At 45.0% G+C, this 26082-nt stretch overlaps 1 protein-coding gene across 2 annotated transcripts in view; it reads right to left on the reverse strand.

Annotated features, from left to right (window-relative positions):
• Positions 1 to 26082, reverse strand: part of PITX1 (paired like homeodomain 1) — a 68409-nt gene that overhangs the window by 9760 nt on the left and 32567 nt on the right. The window contains exons 3-4 of one of the 2 annotated variants that reach the window (XM_068273024.1): positions 3645 to 3886; positions 1 to 204 (exon numbers count right to left, since the gene is read on the reverse strand). The exon at positions 1 to 204 is cut by the window's left edge and continues 2 nt beyond it. In XM_068273024.1, coding sequence (XP_068129125.1) covers positions 1 to 204; positions 3645 to 3813 — 373 coding nt within the window. In that variant the 5' untranslated portion in view covers positions 3814 to 3886. Of the gene's footprint in view, positions 205 to 3644; positions 4056 to 26082 lie in introns of those variants that run through there. The other variant, XM_068273023.1, reaches the window with a different exon arrangement.

Genomic DNA, 26082 nt, shown 5'->3' on the forward strand with positions numbered 1-26082 from the left:
GCACTCTGGCCTCCGTCAGGTTGGTCCACACTGCTATCTCCTCTCTCATGCTCATGTCTGGGTAGCGGTTCCTCTGGAAGGTTGCCTCCAGCTCCTGCAGCTGCTGGCTAGTGAAGTGTGTCCTTTGCCTCCTCTGCTTCTTCTTCTTGCTGGGATCCTCCACCGTCCCGTCCTCGCTTTTTGGTTCACCCCCTCTGTCCTTCTCTGTGGAGAGATCATAGTCACTCATCAACATCATCATTCAGTCAATGGAGGAGGTCATTCAATAAGGATGTGCAGTAATGTGAGGCTGTATTCACTGCAGACATCCAGCTATGTGCACTTCCCCAAATCCCTCCATCCCAAACTCCCGGGATGTGTGACATGGATACAGGGCAGTTTCTTGCCTATATCGTTCACCTGGGGGCGATTTATCGAAGACGAGCAGTGCAGTAGAGCATTCTCTTCAGCCGTCCAGTCATTTGCAAGAACATTCCCAAGGCTTACATTAGCGTGCACCTGATTGGACGTTTGAAGATGATCGCGTGAAACTGCATTCCTAACCACTATCTTGGATTTGATTAAATCTCCCCTACTGTTTTGGAATTAAAATTATAAAAAGTACTGCATTTACTCACTAGGGTAACTGAAGGAGACTGAAATTTTAGTGCATCTAGTCACAAGACAAAACACTTTAAATATCTCTGGAAGTGGAGAAATTCGTTGCGTTGCTATTGGCAACGTTAGTTTTGTGTTGCTATGACTACATTAGTTTTACAAACGTTTCAGTCAACCACTGAGGCTTCCATCAGAGAAAAGATGACGCTGTTGCTATTGGCAGATATATAGTTGAACTCAGAAGGGTATAAGTTAGGAGCGCCTCCATTTATCCAGCAGTACCATATATCATACCCAGCAGTGATACATTTCTCCAGATCTGCCAGTAACTCCGTCATATTTCATCTGCTGTTGATAGATACTATAATTTATTTCTCCAAATCTGTAACACACAGTCACTCCTGTCTTCCTATTTGATCTGCTCAATGTGTTTCTCCAGATCTGAGCTGTACAATAATAATATGTTTCTGCAGATCAGAATTGTTTGCACAATAATCTGTATCCCCAGGCCTGGACTACCCAACCATATATTTATTCAGATCTCATTTGCGTTATATTTATTCCGATCTAATGACTTTACTTAACACTGCTTAATGTATTCAGATCTCATTTTTAAACATAAATCTGCCAATACAATGAACTGAGACACTATATTTCTTCAGACCTGATCGATCCAAGCCCTGCACAGAAGGTAATGGGATATGAAATCTATAAGCAGAGGTATATAATATAGATATATAATCTATAATCCATTTTGGCTTTCTATATCTCTTTGTTGTTGTAATAAAATGATACGCATTACTTTAATTTAGATAGTTTCAGCACCCCCTTAGCAACAGTTTAGTGAAAAAAACTCATTATGTAAAAAACAACTAAAAAAACAAACAAACAAAAAACAGACATAATAAACTAAACATTATTATTCCTGTACAGTTATTGCAGAAAAAAAAATCAAAACAAATAAATACAAATTCGCAGACTTTCTCTAAATTTCTAAATTAGGTTTTAAGCAGGAGAATTAAAAATAAAAATACCAAACAGTCAAAATACAAGTGTATGGCTGCATGTATAGAAAGAGAAGTCATGTCAGTTTTGTGCAGTAAGCAATCCCACCTTACCTGCATCCTTAGTATGCACGTAACCATGTGTACAATATAATCTAGCCGAGGTTAAGATATAATAATAATAATAATAATAATAATAATAATAATAATTAATAATAATAATAACTCATATCTGAGTTACTAAACACATTCCTAAATTATATACAGACACATCTTAAATTGTGTAGTGTTTTTTTTAATAGCAAAATCTCATCATTTACCATAAGTCAGAAAAAGAGAGGAGAAAATTGACCCTTAACGGTTTTTTTTTTTTTGTATGTATGCCTGAACTGTATTAAACGAACAAACACTGATGCTCCTTAGATTACAGGCCCCTTTCAGTAGCTGCTCTCAATAGGCCACAGAGAGAAAAAATCCTGTGGGAGTTGCTTGATATTTCTGTTGAGGTTACCTAAGCTGACCTGTCTAATCTTTTACGTGTTTGTAAAGAGAGGAAGAAGAAAAAAAAACGTGCCCAATAAGCAGATTCTGTGACATGGAAACTTCTTAGCAGCTCAGTCAATTTATTTTTCAAATATTGGTACTTAATAAAAAGTAAAAATGATGTATAATAGACTTTGCAAAAACACTAGCCACTGTGGGAAATATATAGGGTGAAAAAAAATAACAATAAAAAAAATAAAGGTATATTTTTTTTCTTTCACAGAAAAAAAGGAAAATGTGATTTTTCTTTTTTAAATAGACAGAGTATCAGACAGCTCACAGTGACCCAAACCCACTAGGGAGGTATAAGAAGCTCAAAAGGCCAGAAAAAAAATCTTGCATTTCGCAAAAAATAAATCGATAAATAAAAATATGCTTAGGCCTCAATTCACTAAGCTTTATCAAACACTTTATCAAACGTTTTATAATTTACCCCATGGGTAAAATCTAATTTTGAATTCACTAAGGTGTTATAGATTTATTGAACGTTTTATCGATAAAACATTTGATAAATATATAACACCTTAGTGAATTCAAAATTAGATTTTACCCATGAGGTAAATTATCAAACGTTTGTTAAAGTGTTTGATAAAGTTTAGTGAATTGAGGCCTTAATATAACTTTGTCTCCTTAAAACAGAAGGTATTCTCTCTATATAGTTAATTTCTATTATCCACGGTCCCTGCCTAGCCTGGATATTATAATATATATGTAGATACAAACATATATAAATATCCCCATAGAGGGGAATGAATAAATGAGTGGCCAGCATAAATACTACCCCATGTGCTTAATTCAGCCCATTTTGCAGAAGGGGTTCAGCAGAAAGTGTTGTCTTTTTCCCTGGCTTTAGGAAGCAGCTAGGCCTGTCCTTAGTTAATCCAGACCCAGCAGATGTTTGCATAATATGTCTATTTTTTTCCTCCCCAAACGCGATCCCACATCGGGAGTACAAAATATTTGTTTTCTTTCGCTATAAAAGCCCATAAACATGCCATGGCTGAAGCTAACCAGGACAAACAGCCAAACTACTCTGGAAGTTCCAGATCAAACCGCAACATATTTTTTTCACAGTCACAGACAGCAAAATAACGATAAAATTAGTGTCAGACGTTAGGGAAAGGGACATCCCTTCCCAGACTGCATGGAAAGTGCAGCCCAGTAACGTGAACTGGAATACTGATACCGAGGATAGGAATGTGAAAATAAATGTGTGTCTGCTGCACCGATGCAATATCGATAGGCTCTGCACCTTTGTGCAATAAATGATGTGAATGCCTGTTAGTATATACTGAATACAATAGGTTTTAGCATTGCTATCCTAATCCTGCAATATATTGCTACACTGCACTATATTTGCAATTCAATGCAATGGGCAATGGGATACTAGCTATACTAGTATATAGCTTTACTAGCTAACTGCATCCAGGCATGACACACATACACACACAAACTCTATATATGTATATATATATATATTAGTCATTCTGGTTGTGTTACCTGGTAGTTCAGTATCAGACGATTCACTGGCTGAATTCTCAATGGGATCCCTAGTTTCTGAGGCCGATCTTTGCATATGGAAGCTGCTGGTGGTCATGTCGTGCCCAGGCTGGCCCCTCAAAGTCTCAGGCAATCTCTCCAGATTCATCCCCCCTTTAAAAGAATCCATGACAAGTCTGCTCGTGATTGAAACGGGTATTCCGCAAGGTCCTACACAACCCAAGTCAAATCCAGCTTCTTCCCTTTGGAGAGCAGGGTGGTGGCCCATAAAATAAAACAAAAACAAAAAAATAGATGAAAAAAAAAAGTATTTAAAGGTCGCCTTAAAAATCCTCCTTCATTTCAGGCGATCGGAGGTTAGAGAGCTTTTCCAAAGCCAGAAATACAATAGACAAGGCTAGGTATGCAGGTTGCTCGCTGGATAGTTTTTAGCTAAAGAGATTAAAGAGACCAGCCCTAGTTGAAATGCCTGCAGAAGGCTGGAGCCCCGCCCCCCCTGAGGTTAATACCTCCCTGTCTTGCTAATAAATTACTATGTGCAGAACTCAACCCAGCCTACAGTCTAGCAAGAAAAAGAGCAGCCTGCTAACTCCCTGTAGAATCTTGTAACTGCTCTTAAGGCATCCCAGCTTTACTGGCAATCCATCCCTTAAAGAGACCCAATCCCTTGGCTGAAAGTGCCACAAGCTCTGTCTTCTGGCTCTACTGATCTGACTTTCCAGGATGCAGAAGAAGAAAATCGGCTTTTTAACACAGAGGTGAAGCACAGAGTCTATCTGAGCTTATTGAGTAGCAGTTGGTGAGGGTAGTCCTGTGTTATTGCTATCCTTATGCCTTGAACTTTACAGCCGAGGTGATTTATTCGGTTTTTTTGTATACCTCCAAGCCCATCTGACTACTTTTGTCTCACTACAAATATTGATAGACTCACACACAGAATTCTTAAGTCAATATATGCCTTCATACCATTCAGCTATTCACTGCAGCTGTGAATAGACTCAGTGGCTTTTGTTGACAAGGGGACTCCTGCACTGCAGAAATAATGCTCTGGATAGAAATAAAAATATGGACACTTTGTCTTTTTCTGTTGTTGTTGAACGACTAACACCCCCCCCCCCCCCCCCCAAACATGTCAGAAAAGCTGAAATTCTGGATTGTTGATCAAACAGGCTACAAAATAAAATTCACGAGAAACACAACGATTATAGGACTCCCAGTAATGTGGCTGGCCTTATTGCTTCAGAAAGGGAACTGGGTTAGGCAAAGAAAGCACGTTCAGATTTTAAATGCAGTATGTGAGATTCAAAATGACATGACGGAGATAGATAGAGACCGAAAGACAGATGGATAGATAGATAGCTAGATAGATAGATAGCCGGATAGATTGTGGACACATACAGCAGACAAAAAAAGAGATGGATGGATGGGTGGGTGGATACTGTAGGTTGACTGATATATATAGATAGATAGATAGATAGGTAGGTAGGTAGGTAGGTATATATATATATATATATATATATATATATATATATATATATATATAATTTGAATATATAGCCAGATTAGACATATAGATAGCTAGTTGGGCAGACGATTACATAAACAGATCAATAACTGGAGGAGTAGATGTATTGATGGATGTGTTGGTTATGTAGTATGTGGATACATAATAGATACTTTAGATAGATGGATAGAAAAAGATAGATAGTCTAGAATCTAGACTGAGCCGGGACAAGGTCCTCCAGCACCCAAGGCTGAGACACCAAAGTGCGCCCCTCCATCCCTGCCACCCGAGCCATCACACACTGATTGCTATTAGACTAAGAGGCGCCACAGGGCCCACAACCTCCCCAACACCTTAATATCTAGTTATCTGGCTTGTAGTCACTGCCATGTATCCCCTTTTCTTATTTCTTTTTGCTTCAAACACAATTAGGAATGACAGCTGAATGAATTCTGCGCCCCCTCCTACACTGCGCCCTGAGGCTGGAGCCTCTCCAGCCTATGCCTCGGCCCGGCTAGATAGATAGATTGATAGATAGATAGATAGATAGATAGACAAACAGTGAGCACTCTCTCGCTGTCAGTCATCAGGTGTGTACCTTCTTCCTTTAATAAAAGATAAATATGTATTTATTTGTTCATTTTTCCCCCCATGCACCGGCAGCCATGCACTAGGAGAGGCAGACTTTGCTGCTGTGTCGCTATGTGGAGGACATTGCCAGCTCTGTTGGCCGTGGAAGGTACGCAGACTAAATAATAATTAGTTATACATTTAGTAAACAATGTGATCACCCTGACCTTTCTCCTCAGGGACTTCGTCATTAGCTGATCTGCCGCTAAAGGGACTCCTGGGTCAACAATAGGGCTGCTCTGCCGTGCGTGCCGAGATTAGGCCAGTCACTGCTGGCTTTATAGCCCCTCCCAGTACCGGCATAGTCTATCACTCCATATACATCAATATCACGATAAACTACCGGCAACAGGATAGATGAAGACTTATCATTCTCGGAAATCATATACATATATAGATTTTTATTATTATTTTTATATTTAAACTTCAGACATACATTATATAAAGCTGTATTTTTTTATGATTACTTTTATATTGAAACTCCAGACTTCATAGAAACTGTCAAGGGGGAAATGAAGTGGAATTCTTTCTAGAAGTTATTCCTGTTCATTTTGTGCAGCCCCCCCCCCCCCCCATCATTTTAGGATTATAGCTCTCAAAATTGCTTAACTTATGACACAAACAAAGTGAATGCAAAAGAGAGTCAGCCGATGAGGTCAAAGTTACAAGAATGCCACACGGGGCCGGATTTAAGGCACTGTAGGCACGGATTTAAGGCACTGTAGGCACGTGCCTACAGGCCCCTGATAACCAAAATGTGTTTTCCTCTCTTCTTCCCTATGTAGAGTCCTGAGTGGAGAAATGAGAGCTTACTCACCCAGATCTCTGCATTCCACTGACTCCTCCCAGCCTGGGGGCACTTCTAGCTACCTTATACTTGGGGGGAACCTCTAGCTACTTAATACTGAGTATACTTCTGGCTACCTAATGCTAAGGGACACCTGTAGCTACCTATGAGGAACAAAACAAGTAAGAGAGAGGTGACAGCTGGGACAGCCAGCACACTAGCAGTGCAGTTCTGTGAGGGTTTGTAGGTTCATGGACGATGACGTTTAGGGTGCCAGGACATCTGTGTCTATAGGCTCCTGTGATGTAAATCCGGGCCTGATGTCACACCAAAGTGGAGCAAATAGGGCAAACATGTATTTCACATTGTTCCCACTTGAGCTGAAATGGGACATTTTTTTTCCATTCTCCGGTTCCTCTTTTATATATAGGAGCCACTTAAATTGGATCCATTACTATAAGTGGGCCACACTTCAGTGCAGTCTGCAATAATCCTTGACAGGCAGATGTGTTACCCATATAGCCTATGGTGGTAACACATCCCCCCGGGCTCCAGCCAGACAACAGTGAACCATCAGAGTGGACACATCACTCACCGATCTCGCTGGCGTGGCCGCACGTTGTCTAAAGGTGGCCATACACTGGTCGATTTGCCATCAGATTCGACCAACAGATAGATCCCCTTCTGATCGAATCTGATCAGAGAGGGATCGTATAGCCACCTTAACTGCAAACAGATTGTGAATTGATTTCAGCCTGTACCGATCACAATCTGTGGAGCTGCCGCCCCCCCCCCCCCCCCTGCATACATTACCTGTTCCGGCCGGCGCGAGTCCCCCGGTCCCCGCTGTCTTCTTTTCCGCTCCGGGCTCCAGACCGTTCCTGCAGCTAATGAACTTCCTGTCCAGGGGAAGTTTAAACAGTAGAGGGCGCTCTACTGTTTAAACTTCCTGTCGGGACAGGAAGTTCTGTTTAGCTGCAAATCTTCCACACGGACGGATCGGCGGGAATCGACAGGAATGATCGATTTCGGGCGGAGATCGATCGTTCTGTCAGCGGTGTGCGCGGCGATTTCACAGCCAATTCGATCACTGTGATCGAATCGGCCGTATATCGGCGGGAAAATCGTTAGGTGTATGGGCCCCTTAATGGAGGAAGGGAACTGAGGCCTGTTATACTATAAATAGAATGAAAAAGTAGTTACGCACATTACGACTAAGTTCTATCACACACAGTGACGCATACAGTTTATGAAAAGTATGCTTCACCGTACCTGCATGCAGTGCATTGCCACACCACAACCAATTACACCACAACGCTACAGCAACACTACCGCTGCATAGGTGGTGCATTGCAGTGCCGTAAGCCATGTTACAGAGCAATCGTTAGACTACATCGCAACACACCACTGTAAACAAATCCTAAAAGTGGGCCAGTTTTTGGAAGATAGGTGGACCATAAGTGGGCAGCTAAATACACACCTAGAAAACAATGTACGGGAGCTAATTTACCAACCAATCCTCTGTTTCAGATCAGTCACACAGCAACTTTAGCAGGACCACCCCTGTGCCCAAGGCCGGATTTATACTTTTTCTGCCCCCAGGCCAAGTATGTTAGGGCTCTCCTTTATGTGCATCAGCGCCCCTCCCATTCCACATGTAGCCCCCACTTTCATGTGTAACATTCATGTACTGTAGCCCCGTTCTTTCATGCACAGCTCTCTTGGGCATCGGCTTCCCTTTTCCATTAGTTGTTTTCCATTTGCAGTCTACTTTTTCATATGTAGCAACCCCTATTTCAGGTCCAGTTGCCTCCTGGGGCTGCAGCTGCCTAAGGCCCGCACCTTTGCGGGCTTTTCCTAAATCTGGCCCTGCCTGTGCCCAGAGGCGAAGATAGGGTTTTCAGCTCCTGGGGACAAAGACAGAGCTTGCGCCACACCTCTGGACATAATGGGCGTGGCCACACATCAGAATGTGGTCATGGTCATGGGTGGAGTCAAAAAGATATTTAGATAGCTATATGTGCTCCCTTACCCCATTCAGATACCCAAATGTGCCCCCCTTTAAATAGCCAGATGTGCCCCCTTTACATAGCCTTATTCTGCTGCTGTTAACGCTTCTGCAGAGGGAGGGAGAGAAGCAGGGGCACTTCGGGCAGCCAGCGAGCCACCTCTCATGCACGTGGGGGTGCAATGGTTGTGTTTAGCGCACTCACAGTGCTGAGCCCGGGGACATATGTTCCCCCCTTGCCCGCCCATAGCTACTCCTCTGCCTGTGCCCTGGTATGCTGGCATAAAGACCCATATGTCAACCTTTGTAATTCTGGCTGGCAGGGGAAATCAGCACCAAAAATGAACTCTGATATCCCAAATTGACCCACTTACCCATCTGTATCCTAAGGGTGCCCATACATGCCTCGATATTTGGCCAATGGACGGTTCTGAAGAGGCCAGGAATCGTGCAAGGACAAGTCAATGTAGTGTGTTTGGCCACTGGCCAGGCAACAGATTCCTCTCTGATCAAATGTGACTGCAGAAAGATCTATCTAATGGTCGATCTGGCCTAACTCCCTGACATTAATCTTCCCTCTCAGCTATATCTCCTAGTAGGGTGCGTACACAAATTCAAATTTGATTGGCTAATTTTACCACTTCGATGCAACATGAGAGCTTACCTATACAATCTGTTAATAGTATTCAAAATTTGTTGGCTCTCATAGTACATTATACTTATACTCAGCGTTGCGTAATATGTTAGCATTACATAAATCCAATAAAAAATAATAACAATACTTTCGATAATGGAAATGATTTAAGTGTGATCCTTCGAACCAAGAGGCTTTATACACATGCTACATCAGGGTTGGGTAGACTTTTCCCACTGCGGGCCGCATTCCTCTAGTGGTTTGCAGTCCTCTCCACCCTCCCTCTCTGAAGAGTTGCCTGCAGTGTGTAATGATAGGTTTAAGTCACCCAATAGCATCTTCCAGCTGCAATCTCCATGGCTACGAGTCTACGGCGGCGTCATGTGACACGTGGGCAGATACTGATGGCGGGTCACATGATGTCCCCATGGCTTGGAGAATGACACTGGATAGATCACTCATTACGCATTGCTGTCAACTCTGTAGGGAGGGAAGGATGAGAGGAATCTGGCCCTCTATCAACAGGCTGGATTCAAAACACTAACAGGCTAAATAGGGCCTGTGGGCTGTAGTTTGCCCAGCCCTACACCTGATGGTCTAAATGAGAATGCATAAGGCCTAGATGTGTCAGCAAGAGATCTGGCCTGCCAGATCATCTCATCTGAGTGCAGGCTGAGGCTATTGCATACCTCCCAACGTTTTGAGATGAGAAAGAGGGACACTTAAGCCACTCCCCTGCCACACCCCTGATCACGCCCCCATCACACCCCTAGTCACGCATATAATAAAGATTTCATAAGAAAAATATGTTGTTTTATAATTCAAACCACACTGCTCCTTTCTATCCTGGAACATTTTCCTTCATGTTAACATTTTAAAATTAGTAATATATCAATTTAAAGGATGGGAATAAAGCTCAGAGTCAATCAAACACATTTTTTAGTAGAGAAATATATATATTTGCATAGAAAGAGGAACAAAGTCCTGAAAGAGGGACAAATGAGGAAGTAGGGACATGGCTCCCAAAGAGGGACTGTCCCCTCTCCTCTCCATAGCACAGGATGGACTGCTTGCCTGTAGCAAGTCTGTACAGGTTTTGTTTCCAAAGCTGTCAACAGGAAAGGTCACCATCACCAATCATCATTCTGGGCAACAGTAATCAAACATCTGGACGGGCCTTAACACTGGTGACAGACAGTAAGCCGCAGCTGAGCTTTTTGGCTGACTTCTGCACCCCCTGTGCACTGTAAGAAGGTTTTTGGCTCTTGATGCCTCTTGTCTCCATGGGCCAATTCGAACGTAAGTACTTTCATTGGCTGGCTGCATAGTGTGAACTAAAATGATCATTACGGCCAGGAAAAATCCTTTGTCTGTGTTGGGGTTTGACTCTTTAACCTCTCAAAACCACTATCTACACAAAGTCCTTACCCAATCTTTGCAATTAACCTTGAAGCTTCGTACAAATGCTGAATGTAACTCAGGCAGCCTCTTGGGGTCATCTTGGCCTAGAATCTATCCAGATCTTTAAGCATCAGTGATGGCTGAGGACATTGTTTCCTGCTTTACCCTCAAGCCCAAAAGCTGCTTCATTTGCAATGTGCTGTTGTTCCTCCCCCATCCCCATAGCAACAGTAACAAAGTAACAGGTCCGCAGGATTGAGCTTGATTCTGATGAATGACACAAATTCCGACTTCTGCCAATGCCAATTACTGATACCACAAATTTCCGATTTCCGAGGAGCCTTTTTTGGGCATTCAGAATCTTACCTCGGTAATCGGAATATCACCAAAACTTAAAGGCCAATCACAAGACTCGGGAATATGTGGTAGTATCTGAGTCTTGTGTTTGGTCTAAAATGACCATGGTAATCCGATTTTCACAGAAAAATTCTGCATTGTAGCTAGCAGTGGCCTTGTGTGGTGGTGTAGTGAGAGGGAAGGGGCTGGCACAGTGCAGAAAGGAAAGGTCCCTGTAACCCAGATCTCCACAGATGGTGCATGTGTTGTTCAGGAAAATTTGTGGCTGCTTCAGGGCAAAAAGTCCACGAGAAAACCACTGCAGTGTAAACCAAGCAATTCAGCCCAGTTACTGTATTTTTCAGACTATGAAGCGTTCCTGACCATAAGACATACCTAGGTTTAGAGGACAAAAACCAGGGGAAAAATATACTAAACCTGGTGTGCCCATGGGCCAGGTGCATCTTGTAGATGTTCTACCCCCAATTATTGTGTCCACCTTGTACCTCTTGTGTCCTTCTCTGCCCCCCTTGTGTCCTCCCGTGTCCCCATTTGCCCACCACTGACCCCCTTGTGTCCTCCCTTTGTCCCCTTGTGTCTACCTCCATGCCCCTTTTTTGTCCTTCTGTGTTCTCTATTGTCCCCATTGTGTCCTCCTTTATGCCCCTTTGTCTCCTTCTGTGTCCTATATTGTCCCCCTTATGCCCTCCTCCGTGCCCCTTTTTGTCCCTCTGTATCTTCATTTGTCTCCTGTGTCCTCCTCCATGCCCCTTTTTGTCCCCCTGTGTCCTTGTTTGTCCCCTTGTGTTCTAGTTTGTCCCATTTCCTACCTAGTTTGTCCCCCTGTGTCCTATTTTGTCCCCGTGTCATTGTTTTTGTTTCCGTGTTCTCCAGTTTGTCCCACTGTGTCCTGCTTTTTGTCCTTCCGTGTTCTCCTTTTTGTCCCCTTCTCCTCATTTGTCCCCCTGTGTCGACTTGGATTCTGGGGGTGACAAAGTTATTAGATCCAGTAGATCTGAGATTGTGGGTGTTGTGGGGTGCAGTTGCAGCAAATCCTACAGGAATCCTGGGCCTACATTGTGTAGAGATTTGAATGTTAGTAGGCTAATTTTCCCTCAGAGAAGATCCCAAATTATTTTCCTACCAATGGCGTAATTATAGGAGAGCAGCCCCTACAATCACTGGGGGAGGGGAGGGGCAGAGCGCTCGGAGACACTTTTTTAAAAAATGTTCAGAGTGTGGGAAATTTTTTAGAAATGACGTGGGGTCCCCCTCCTGAGCCTCTTTAACCCCTTGTCCCCATGCAGGCTGGGATAGCCAGAGTTCAGAGCCCTGGCAGAGTGGGGCTTCGCACCCTAAACTATACCAGCCTGCATGGTCCATGCTATGCAGGGGCTCCTTGTCCAATCCATGGAGAAGGGGCTCTTCCCCACCTTTGGTGCCCCAGGAGGAGGTGGGGGCGACAACTCCCTGGGGGGGTTCCACCTCTCCTCAGACTTGTTCCTTCCTTCAATACCTTCAAGCAAGCCCTCAAAGCACATTTCTTTAAAATGGCCCACCCCCATCTGCACACTTGCTGAGTGCCTTTTCCACAGCCTTACCTTATAATCACATGGTCATACATCTTATACCCCATTTGCATGGACAACCTTGTCCTAGTTTGTGTAACGTTTTGCTACCTCTCTGTCTGTCACCCATTGTTTGCATTCCATGTATTCCCATTTATTGTCCAGCGCTGCATAATATGTTGGCGCTTTATAAATACAATAAATAATCATAAAAAAAATATACTCACAATCGAGCAAAAGTAAATCAGCTGAAAGGGTAAGAGATAATAGATATTCATGAAACGTAATTCAAGTCAATTAAAGTGAACCCGAGGTGAAAGTTATATGGAGGCTGCCATATGTATATTCTTTTGAGCAATATCAGTTGCCCAGCTATCCTGCTGTTCCTCTGCCTCTAATGCTTTAAGCCATAGACCCGAACAAGCACATGCAGCAGATCAGGTATTTCTGTCAATATTGTCAGAACTGACAAGATTAGCTGCATGCTTGGTTCTGGTTTACTTCAGACACTACTGCAGCCAAATAGATCAGCAGGGCTGCCAGGCAACTGGTATTGTTTAAAATTAAACAAATATGGCAGCCTCCATATCACTCTCACCGCACATTCACTATAAGTCAGCTGGAAAAATCAATATGTGTGCCCATAGCTTGAAGTCCTAGAATTCCACTCTGCTGAAAATGTCTGGTGAAGTTGTCTCCTCTGACATCGCGCCAATCAGGGAGCACCTACACATCTAGGAGTACATGTGTGCATGGAATCACTACTGGGTTAAATCCTCATTTTTCTTCTACTGTCGGAAGTTTTAGCATCAAGGAATGGGGAGGAGCCCATTACATTTTTACTGAATTGGACACAACTATTTTCCTGGCTGCTTCCGTTTCCAGAACACTTTTTAGTTTAGGTTTTTTGGGGGATATTTTTCTGATTAAATTTTGGGTCTGCTGCGTACAATAAATATTATTTTCCTACCTAAGAACTGTGTTTTGAAAAATGCAATGAACTACAGCAGACTACACAAAAAGGGCTGTGCATGCAGCCGCAGGGGGTCCCAGAAGCCACAGGGTGCTCCGTCCTGACAGGCTGACAACTAAGGGCAAGGAGAGAAAAATACTTTCTGCTCTTTGCTCAGTTGTTTTAATGACTGCATTTTCTCAGCCACTGATAAGGAATCATATAAAGTTTTGCAGACAACGATTTGTAGATAGTCCCTATTCAGTATGCAGCAGGGTCTTGTATACAGCCTGTTCTACTTCCAGCCTTTCTACCCCTCCCCAAGTGCTGTGTCCTCTAGTGATGCTTGAGGAGTCTGAGCATGGAGAGAATGGGGGAGGGGACCCCATCCAAAGTTTTGCAGGGGGGTCTCGTGATGTGATTTCTAGTTACGCCCCTGGCTGTGCTCGTCTTGCTGGGACCTAAATGAGGGGGAAAAAAACCTGATGCTTAGGTATATGGTCAGTTTACATGCAAACAATTACCGGTATTATCCCTCTGCACTCAAAACACATGGGCACTGAATCAAGATAACCATACATCTAGCGATGTATGGGCAGATTTGCTCAAGAAACAAATCTCTCTCTAATCGAATCTAATTAGAGAGAGATCTGTCGGCTGCCCATACAACGCAGGCCAATTCCTGATCAATTTTATGCTGAAATCGATCTGGAATCGGCCTTGTGACGCTGCATCCACCGCCTTGCTTGCCCGCCGCTGTCTCTCTAATGTGTAATGTGTCAGGGGAGGATTGAGACCTTTTGGCCTGGAGGGAAAACACAAACTAGAGGCCGTTTTCACGGCAGCCCAGACATCACACACGTACTGCACGTGCTATATGCCAGTAGTCATGTGGGAAATACAGCAAGAACACTCAGAGATAGGGTGACAGGTAAAGTATAAATGCTCTGGCACCAGGGGACATGTAATACATTTTGAGTTACAACTGCCGGGGTTTCCATTGCTTTCATCGTTCCTCTACTAGCAGCCCATCTGGAGTCTAGGGACTGTTTGCAAGCAGCCCTTCTGGAGTCTAGGGACTGTCGAAAACTTTTCAACCTAGACGATACCTTATGTAGCTATGCACATGTAGTCATTTTAACAATGGTGAGAGACCAGACAGATTTTTTCCCATGGACCCTGCAGGCAAGCCTCTGCTCTGCATCATGCTGTGTATATTTACCAGCTTGCCCGCCCTCTAATTGCTCTGTAATTGGGGGTTTATTTCCCTCAGCCAGCCTAGTGGTTCACCTTATACAAAAATATGAATGCACCAGGCAATGTACCAGCCCTAAATCAATAAATGAGAGGCGGCCTGGGGGGAAATCTCCCCCCTTCCCCCCTGGTCAGTCCTCCCATGTAATGTGTCCCCCCTGGTGCCCACTGCACTACACATTACCTGTCCACGTCCACCGCTTGTCCACCGCTATCTCCAAGTGCACTCCTTACTCCATACAAGCGCGCCACATAGTGATGTCCCACATGCAGCCTCGTTACTCCGGAAACCACGTGGGGCTCGTGTATGAATGAAGGACAGTGCTTGGAGCCAGTGGAGGAATAGAGGCGGCAATGGACAGGTAATATATAGTGCACTGGTCACCTGGGGGGGGGGGCACATTACACATTAGGGGGGACAGCATTGGAGGTTTTGTCGCATTCGTCACTTGTCCCGATATCGTTTGCTGTATGGCCACCTTTACTGACAGCATAAAAGCAACTGAGAGTCATCAAAATGGAGGATCTTAACTACCGAAAAAGACTTCAGTGGCTTTTATACTTGGCCAGGTCACCTCTTTGCAGTTCCCTCCTTAGAACTAGTCCCTATTCTAGACTTGTTTGTGTTCTGCAGTCATTGTAGCATTGCTGTACGAATCTCACAGGTCAGGCCCGGATTTACATCACAGGAGCCTATAGGCACAGATATCCTGGCATGCTAAACTTCACCCTCCAGAAACCCACAAACCCCTGCAGAACCGCACTGCAAGTGTGCTGGCTGACCCAGCTCCCACTTCTCCCTTATTCATCATAGGCAGCTACAGGTGTCCCCTAAAATTAGGTAGCCAGATAGTGGTGCCCCCAACTGAGGGGAGATCTTGTCAGTGAAATGCCAAGAGCCAGGTGACTAAACTCTCATTTACGTCTGCTCAGGACTATGCATAGGGAAGGAGGGAGATGCTAGGGGAGGGGAGTGAGCTGCCCCTCTATCATCAGGCGCCTGTAGGCGCATGCCTACAGTGCCTTATGGTAAATCCGGCACAGTCACAGGTGTAGACTTATTGATCAATTCTTCAAATCGGTCAAAATGTACAGATTATTTTTAAGGCCGTGAAAAGATTTATGGCAAAATGTATCCAAAGTATATAATCCAAAAAAAGATTAATAATGCTGATGGAATCATGTATGATAAACTTAAAAGGGAACTTCAGCCTAAACAAACATACTGTCATTAAGTTACATTAGTTATGTTAATTAAAATAGATAGGTAATATAATCTCTTACCCACACTGTTTTAAAAGAACAGGCAAATGTTTGATTTCATGTGGGCAGCCACCTTTTTGGTTGAAAGGAGGTGACAGGGAGCATGAGATACAGTTCCAATTGTCCTTTGTCCTTATCACCCCTCCCAGTTGCTAGGCAATGAGAACAACAACATCAGAAATCCCATAATGCTTTGCACAGCATCAGGGGAAAAATGCCCGGGCAGTTTTCTGTGATGGGGCGGAGCTTAGCTTCTGTTCTGCCAAAAATGAGGTTTTGATAAGAAAAACAAAGTTCTGATGCTGTGAAACTGTTAAAGAAACACCAAGCCTTTTCAGTGCTGCTGAGTAGATTTTTAGCCTGGAGGTTCACTTTAACTACCCTAGAGTAGGACTAACTGAGATCAGACTTTTTGCTGTCCCAGTATCAATGCATAGTCTGTCACAAGCACACGCTGTGTTTGTAGCAGGCTGTTCAACTCTCCCCAGCTACTATGGAAATACAAGTATCAGCAGGCCTAGACACAAGAAATACTTGGATTGGTATCAGACCATTGTTGCTGCGGCTCATATGCAGCTAGGCCTGAAGGCCTGAGTGTTAGGTGAGATGTCCAGGTGAGGTAACTGTTACAAAGAATGTACACAATTACAAAAAGAAGACCTGGAAATAAAGTCAATTTTCCATATATACATTGAATGTCTAACATCTCACTCTCTTAATCTGAAAAATATAAACACTCAAGTATACGTTGACACACAAGTGTAGCAATGTTTCAAGTCTTATAAAATTATGAATATGTCCCCCGTCCTTATAGAGTACAAAATTGCCATGCCATCCACCATGCTAGGGCCATCATCACAATTCATAAAAAACATGAGTCCCAATACAAAGTATACTTAAGGGCCTCCGCTAGGGTCCCTAATGCATGATTTGTTTCTGGGCCCCCACCAGGACTGGAGTATGACCTGTACCAGGCCTGGATTTATCTCACAGGAGCTTATAGGCACAGAAGTTCTGGTGCCTTAGACTTCACCCTCCATGAACCTACAAAACCCCGCCGAACCGCATCGCAAGTGTGCTGGCTGTCCTAGCTTTCACTTCTCCCTTACTTCCCTTGCCCGTCATAGGTACTGTAGCTACAGGTGTCCCTTAGTATTAGGTAGCCAGAAGTACCCTCAATATTAAGTAGTTAGAGCTGCCCCCAAGTATTAGGTAGCTAGAGGAACATCAGTATTAAGTAGCTAGAGGTGCTCCTGACTGAAGGGAGATCTCTTCACTGAAATTCCAAGAGCAGGGTGGGTAACCTTTCATTTACGCTCTCATTAGGGCTCTGCATAGGGAAGGAGAGATGGTGGAACTCAGGGAGTGAAGTGAGCAGCCTTTCCATCATCAGGCGCCTGTAGGCACGTGACTACAGTGCCTTATGGCAAATTTGGCCCTGACCTGTACCCTCCTGTTGGCTTAGGGGCCAGATTTATTTGTGCGCCTAAGCCAAGTTTTGTGCCCCTAGGCCAACTTTCTTGCAGCTCCTCTTCTGTGCGCAGCACACTCCTCCTATTCCCTGTGCAAGGGCTGTTATTCCATGTCTAACATTCATGTACAGCAGCAGCACTCTTTGATTATACAGTATATAGATTACTTGGGCTGCAGCTCCCTATTTCTATCTGTTGCTCCTTATTTGCAACCTCTGTATTCGATTTGCAGCAAACCTTCTTCCATGTCCAGCCACCCCTCGGCCAGCTGCCACCCAAGGCCTGGGTCTCTGTGGCCTTTCCACTAATTTGGCCCTGCCCATGTCATCTTCCCACAACAAACAACCACTTTTGCCTCATGTAGATCTGCAGCTCCTATGTGACCTGTTTGATGGAGTACAAAGCTTGTGGGCCAAACATTTGACTCTCACCTAGATTTCTGCAGAAATCCGATTGAAATCCGATTGAGATTTATTGGTGCGATGTAGAAAATGAATTTCTATTGCCCAATCATTGCCCAATCAAATTCCACACACTGTAGTTCCCAACTACCTCTATTTTAGAGGAACAGCCCCTGTTTTGGTACCAAATCCTTTTGTCCCTCTTTCTTAATTTGTTCCTGTTGCAGGACTTAAAGTGGATCCTTTTACTCATTGCATACTTGTGTCCCTTTCATATAGTTTATAGGGCATTCATCATCAAGCCAAATACTTTTCTTGTTTTGTTTTAATACTCTAATTCCCTATAAACTAAACAAGCCTCGCCCACAGCTTCTCCAGAGTGCCTTGGCACTTTGAGCCTTAGTAGAAAGGGCTTATGGGAGCTCAGGCTGGGCAGGAGGAGGAGGAGGTTACTAGCCAGATATTTCAGAGGTAGAGGGGAGGAGGGAGGAGGAGAGGGGAGTGAAGGTTTCACAGGTTGAGGGCTGGAGATACAGATTAGCTTGCCTGTGTGTAAGGTGACAAACAGAACATGGGCATTGGCCACTCTCATTGTATCACAGGAATAAATAATCATAAACTGTTGAAACTGTTTGCAGCTAGATTTGCTGTGTAAACTATCTAAACTTTAGATAAGAAATATAGACAAGTTACTCGTTATAGTTCGTTTTTCATCTCGGATCCGCTTTAAGTACAGATGTGTAAAAATGTAAGTATTCCACTGCTAAAAATGTGTTTATGTGACTCTAAACATTATTCCCATATCCACAATTAGGGCTCAAACCCACTAGCAGGCAGCCTTTTCTAGCGCTAGTGATTTGAAAAGCTCTTTGCTGATTCAATGCTATGGGGGATTTTTATAAAATCACACCGCTCAAGTGGATTACACCCACAGCATTACAGTAGCAAGAGCTTTTCAAATCACAAGGGCTTAGAAATGGCTTAGTAATGTGCTGCTAGTGGGTTCCAGATCTAATACACTTCTTGTTTTTATATTCTACTTCAACCAATATTGCCTTTTGGCTGGAACCTATCGGTCAACTGGAACTGACAGGCAGAAGGCCTCCCTCTTTTGGAGGGTTATAGACACAATGAGGGGAAGAGACGCCCAGGAACAAATAAAATTAGTTACAATCCTTAAAATAGAAATTATGAGGCAGTTTACCCCAAAAGATGACATGGGTAAGCAGGGCTGGCCTTTGATATGAGTGACCAGAGCGATCGCTCAGGGCGCCAGCTCTCAAGGGCGCATGCGCCCTGTCGCCCCTTGCCGTCCTGCTGTCTCTGCCTACGTCCTCTCCATCTGTACTTAGAGCAGGACTACAAGAACATGGTCGCCGATGTCCACAAATTGCGGACAATCGGTGGCCATTTTCTTGTAGCCCTGCTCTAACTACAGATGGAGCGGAGGCAGGGAGAGAAGAGTGACGTCGGCGCTGGAGCGTGGAAGTCAGGTGAGTCGGTCTCCGCCCGGCCCCCTGCCGCAGAAGGGGGGGATTGACTGGGCGCATACTACCTACAGGGGGCAGATGTGCGACTACACTGGGGGCCTACTACCTACACTGGGGGCAACTATGCTACCTATATGGGGACAACTATACTACCTATACTGAGGGCTACTATACTAGCTACCTTTACAGTGGCAACTATACTACCTATGCTTGGCTACCTACACTGAGGGCAACTACACATGAGATCCTATACTGAGGGAACCTATACCTGGCTACCTACCTAAACTGAGTCTGAGGGCATTTTTTGGGGAGGGACGCACCCCAGCTATAACGAGCGTTGCAAATTGTTGGTGCTATATATGGGCCTGTGTGCCTGCTTGCGTGCGTATGTGTGTACGCGTGCAAAGAGGATGGGGGGGGCACCAAAATCCGTTTTCGCTCAGGGTGCAGTGAAACCTAAGGCTGGCCCTGGGGGTAAAGGGAAAAGGAAGAAATTCATTTGCACTATGGAAATGCGTTTTGTGGCGTACATCTCAGAATCAGAATCAGAATCAGAATCAGAATCATTTTATTTCGCCAAGCATGACTGGGTCACGCCCGGAATTGGATTTGGCACAATGGAGCGGTACATAGAGAGAAAGACAGGAAAAATGTCAGAATAACAGTAAAACATACACAAATCAGAATAACAGTAAAAACATACGCAAATATACAAACAGCATCAGATATACATATAGCTCTGAATACATCTTTCAGAACCGCACTGCTGAAGACTACCGCTCCTATGCAGGTGTTAGGGCGCTGATAGAGGGTGGTAGAATGTTAAGGGAGTTCAGGAGGCTGACTGCCATAGGGAAGAAAGAGTTCTTGTGTCTGGTGGTCTTGGTGGAGATGGCCCGGAGTCTCCGACCCAGTGGAAGTGGGGTGAAGAAACAGTGGCCTGGGTGAGAGAGGTCACCTGCCATCCTCAGAGCCCTGGTTCGCAGTCTTGTGTTATACAGGTGGTCAAGTGGGGGCAGAGGTCTCCCAATGATCCTCTCCGCCGACCTGATGGTCCTCTGTAGCTTGTGTCTGTCACTGGCGGTGGCTCCCGCATACCAGACCAGGATGGCGGAGCAGAGGATCGATTCAATGGTGGCAGTGTAAAAGCATGTTAGAATCTCCTGCGCCATGCCGAACTTCCGCAGTTGGCGGAGGAAGAAGAGTCTCTGCTGGGCTTTCCGTTGTGTTGCCATGATGTTGACCCTCCAACTGAGATCGCTGGAGATGGTGGTGCCCAGCAGGCGGGCGCAGGGCACTCTGGCCACCTCGGTGCCATCAATGTAGATGGGAGGCGGGGAAGGAGCAGACTTCCTGAAGTCAATTATAAGTTCGACGGTTTTGGCTGTGTTGAGCACCAGGCAGTTCTCCTTGCACCAGTGGCATAGTCTTTCCACCTGCTTCTGGTAGTCCTGGATGTTGTCCTTGGTGACGAGGCCGACAATGGTGGTGTCATCTGCAAATTTTATGACTTTGACAGAGTCTACCATGGATCTGCAATCATTTGTGTAAAGGGAGAAGAGCAGCGGGGACAGGACGCAGCCCTGGGGTGCCCCTGTGTTGGTTATCACTTCTCGTGAGTAGATGTCCCCCAGCTTGACAACTTGGGATCTGTTGGAGAGAAAGTCAGTGATCCATAGACGTAGGGTGGAGTGGACCCCAAGTGTGGCCAGAACATTCTGGAGGGTGTGTGGGCATATAGTGTTAAATGCCGAGCTGAAGTCTAGTAGCAGTACTCTGGCATACGTGTCCTTCCTGTCTAAATGGTTGTAGATATGTTCCAGACAGATGTTTAGAGCATCATCAGTAGACCTATTTGCCCTGTAGGCGAACTGGAGTGGGTCTAGTAGGGGCAGGGTGGATAGCTTGAGGGTGGATAAGACCACTCTCTCTAGGGACTTCATGATAACGGACGTCAGGGCTACAGGCCTGTAGTTGTTGAGGTCGGAGATGCCTTGTTTCTTAAGAACAGGAATAATGGTGGACCTCTTGAAGCACGCAGGGACTCTGCCCTCTGTCAGTGACCTGTTGAAGATTGCAGAAAGGATAGGGGCAAGTTGCTCCGAACAGGTTTTGAGGCAGGCTGGGGACACGCCGTCGGGTCCTGAGGCTTTCCTGGCATTTAGCGTGGACAGGAGGTGCCGAACGTTTGCCTCACTCACTTCCAGAGAGAGTGAGTCCACACTTGAGTCGCTGTGCGTGGGGGCAGGGGGGGGGGAGAAGGAGGCGGTGGGTGCCCCCCAGGCTGCCTTTCAAACCTGTGGTAGAATTTGCTTAGTTCTTCGGCTAATTTAGGGCTGGGTGTAGCATGTTGCGAGGGAGGCTTGTAGTTGGTGGCAGCCTTAAGCCCTTGCCATACGGCTCGAGAGTTGTTCGAGCGCAGGTTTTGCTTCATCCTCTCAGCAAACTCCTTTTTTGCGGCTCTCAGCTCTCGCTTCAGGGAATTCCTTGCCTTCCTGAATTCCTCCTGGTTTCCCGCCTTGTGAGCCACCTCCTTATGTTTCCGCAGTAGCCGTAGCTTGTTGGAGAACCACGGTTTGTTGTTCGGGTAGACCTTGAAGGATTTGGTTGGGACGCAGGAGGCCTCACAGAAGCTGATGTATGAGGTGACGTTGTCCACCCACTCGTCCAGGTCTGGAGCTGCCAGGGACTCCCAATCCGTGCAATCAAAGCAGGCTTGAAGGTGGAGCTTGGCCTCGCTTGACCATACCTTGGAGGACTTCACGACTGGTTTTGCCGATTCCAGGAGCCTCCTGTAGGTGGGGATGAGATGAACAAGGCAATGGTCGGAGGAGCCAAGTGCCGCCCCAGGGATAGCCTTGTAGGCATTCTTCAGTGGCGTGTAGCTCACTTCATCAGGCCAAGTATGAGTGGCAGCAAAAATTGTAGCCTAGTATTGAGCGCCCACTGCCTCTCAATTAAGTGAGCTAATGAAAGCCTAGTTAGGGCATCTGAGTCGAGGACCTTGCAACTGCAATGATAGTCAGGTTTAAAGCAAGCCTGGAAACCATTCCTTTGTGCAGCTCAACGTCATCTCTCTTCCTTCCATAACTACAGAAAGCATGGCTAGCCCATAAGCTATTGATGCATCTGTACAGCCCTCGATCCCGAACTGTCACCTGAGGGATTGAGTGTGCCCTGATTCCTGTGGGCGACAGTAATTGTGCGTGTGTTTGCACCTAAACCAACGTACTCAATCTGTGACTGTGAGTACTGTCACCATTGTAGAGAATGGGGTAGGGGTGTCGCAGCACTCTATAAAGAAAAGCACAGGAGACAAAAAGACGGGAGGCCAGTAGTGCAATATGTCAATGAAGGATGTGGATAATAATAAGGCAAAGAATGCTACTCACAAAGGAGGGTTGCAAGGAGCAACCAACCACAGGAAGTAGGTGGAGATTATGAACCCGACTCCACTCAGGGTGGTCCTGGAGGGATCTGGATGTGGTCGCTCTCTTGAAAAAACGGAGACAGATGTCCATTGTGGCGGCAGCCACGGGAGTTCTGTCACCACCCCTCGGACAGGTTATGTACGGGGGTGTACTATGCACATTAGGAGAGAAAAGAGGTGCCCTGGGTGTATAAAACAAACAAACACAGAACATTTATATCGCGCTTTTCACCTGGCGGACTCAAAGCGCCAGAGCCCACTAGGACGCGCTCTATAGGCAGTAGCAGTGTTAGGGAGACTTGCCAAAGGTCTCCTACTGAATAGGTGCTGGCTTACTGAACAGGCAGAGCCGGGGTTCGAACCCAGCTCGCCTGTGTCAGAGGCAGAGCCCTTAACCATTACACTGTCCAGCCACAAAAGCATCGAAAAACTGTTTAAAAACATAAAGGATAACGAGGTGTCTTACCTCAATGACGAAATCTTTATAAAGTACAAAATATTTTTATTTAGCACAGGCAACGCGTTTCGCGGGTCTAAGCCCGCTTCCTCAGGCCAATAACAGTGCCAAATACTGATCTTCTATCATTTGGCACTGTTATTGGCCTGAGGAGGCGGGCTCAGACCCGCGAAACGCGTTGCCTGTGCTAAATAAAAATCTTTTGTAGTTTACAAAGATTTCGTCATTGATGTAAGACACCTCGTTATCCTTTACGTTTTAAAACTGTTTTTAGACACTTTCATACACCCAGGTCGCCTCTTTTCCCTTCTAAAATCACCATTGTAGAATACGCTATGAATATGACCCTATCATGAACTCTGCAGCAGGGTCATATGTTTGTGGTTTTTCATGAAGCAGTGCGATGGGCCGAGGGCGAGGCATCGCAAACGCACATTTCAAGTGTAAAACCGGCCTTAAAGAGGAACGGTCATCAAAATCTTTAAATTTAAAACACATACAAATAAGAAGTACATTTTTCCCAGAGTAAAATGGGCCATAAATTACTTTTCTCCTATGTTGCTGTCACTTACAGTCGGTAGTAGAAATCTGTCATTACTGACAGGTTTTGGGCTAGTCTATCTCTCCATAGGGGATTCTCAGCATGGCTTTTATTCTTTATAAAGACACTCCTTGAAAAATCTTTATACAAAGATGCTGGCCAACCTCCCTGCTCACTGCACACTATTTTGGCAGTTGGATGGAGCAACTGCCATTCACTAAGTGCTTTTAAAAATAATGAAAACCCTGAGAATCCCCCATGAGGAGATGGGCTAGTCCCAAAACCTGTCGGTAATGTCAGATTTCTACTACCTACTGTAAGTGACAGCAACATAGGAGAAAGTAATTTATGGCTTATTTTACTCAGGAAGAAATTTACTTCTTATTTGTAGGTGTTTTAAATTTTAAGGTTTTCGTGACAGTTCTTCTTTAAGGCAAATCCGATGCCTGTTTCCAATAAATGCTGTGAATTAAATGGGTGGAGGCCTGCTATTTCCTATACTAATATAGCAACATCCCAGTTTATGACACAGGACAGAAAGGAGAAAAATACACAGGCAGCTATCCATATAAATATGATTTTGCTTTCCTGTACATATAAATAAGATCAAACTCTTGGAGAGCATTCATTTGATATGGAATACACAGGCGCGGATGCCAGATAATAAGGTTGGTAGAAGAAAAGATTGCTCATACAACAGCAAACATCTCTGCAGAAATCCAACCCTGCAGGCCGATCTACCTGATGATATTATTGGCTTGTATCAAGGACCATTTTACTAAAAATTTCAAACTGCACAGACACTAGATAACTGTGGCCATACAGAGCGAGGTCTGACAATAGTCAAGCAATAGGTACATGGTATGAATGTGCACACGTGGCCTGGCTGAATGACATGTTCATTCCTATAGAGACGGCAGGTGGGGGATCGGTAAGCTAAGGGGGCTCGGAGGATTAAATCACATGTTCTTCTGAATCAATCAGGTTGGCCTATTTGTCTGTCCTCAAACAGAAAATGAGCACTTTTTGCAATCCCCGGCGATCCCAAAGCATTGCTAAAAATGCTCTAGTGGGTCCTAGACCAGGCTCGGATTTACCTCCCAGGAGCACAGATGTCCTGGCACCTTTGACTTCCACCTCCCTGAACCTACAAATCCCCACCAAACTGCACTGCAAGTGTGCTGACTGTCCCAACTATCACTTATTACTTACTTCCCTTGGCCATGATAGGTAGCTATAGGTGCCTCTTAGTATTAGGTAGCCAGAGGTACCCTCAGTACTAAGTAGCGAGATGTTCCCCAAGTATTAGGTAGCTGGAGGAACCTCAGTATAACGTGGCTAGAGGTGCCTTTGACTGAAGGGAGATCTTGTCAGTGGAAGCTTTTCTCTGGATTCTGCATAGGAATTGAGGGAGGGAGGCACTTTGGAAGGGGAGTGAGCTGCCTTTCTATCATCAGGCGCCTGTAGTCACGTGCCTACAGTGCCTTATGATAAATCCAGCCCTGTCCTAGACAGTGAAGGATTGAGGTGAAATAGGGCCCTTGGCAAGTATAAGCTTTGGGCCCACCCTTCATCGCCCCTTGGCTTTTTTGGTAGGATTTGAAGGGAGGCTAGAGTCAACTAGGCACCTAGTGTCTCTCCTGGCCCTAGGCAACTGCCTAAGTTGCCTTGTAGATGATCTAGCTCTGGTCCTAGTCCTTATTGTAATGGGAATGGATGTCAAAGGACATCCCTAGGCTCTAGCCAACCCCTCTGATAAATCCTTTATTAATTTATAGCATACTAAAGGTCTACACTATACAGACACCTTCTTCTCTATTCTAACCAATGAGAAAAGGTTTCTGAATTTCTCTACCAAAAACTATAAGATTACAGATGCGTACACACACACACACACAGTTATTGTTTCCTGTAGGAATGCTTTACATATGTGATGCTAGGCTTCAGCCTTGCAACACTTTCTGCTGCTATAGAGGGGGAGGAGGAACAAGATGCAAGATGGAGCAGTTTTTGGCGGTCGGGGTATTGAGGGTAGGACAATGCACTTAGGCACTCTAGATTTTTGGTAGCAGCTGTACTCATGCTAGATTCTCGACTGACATGGCCTGATCAGCCGCCTTCGTCGAAAACACTCTAGTGTGGATATATTGGTGCTTTATGAACCATTAATAATAACAGTGCAGTTTCTAGGCTAAAATGCACCCAGGGCGAGGGTGTAAAAATTGCGCCCCCCCCCCCCGCAGCAAGGTATGGGTGCCCGCAGTGTAGGTTAGCCAGGTCTAGTTGCACTCAGTATAGATTCCCCCAGAA

Source organism: Hyperolius riggenbachi, chromosome 3, assembly GCF_040937935.1.
Source record: "Hyperolius riggenbachi isolate aHypRig1 chromosome 3, aHypRig1.pri, whole genome shotgun sequence".
NCBI lineage: Eukaryota > Metazoa > Chordata > Amphibia > Anura > Hyperoliidae > Hyperolius > Hyperolius riggenbachi.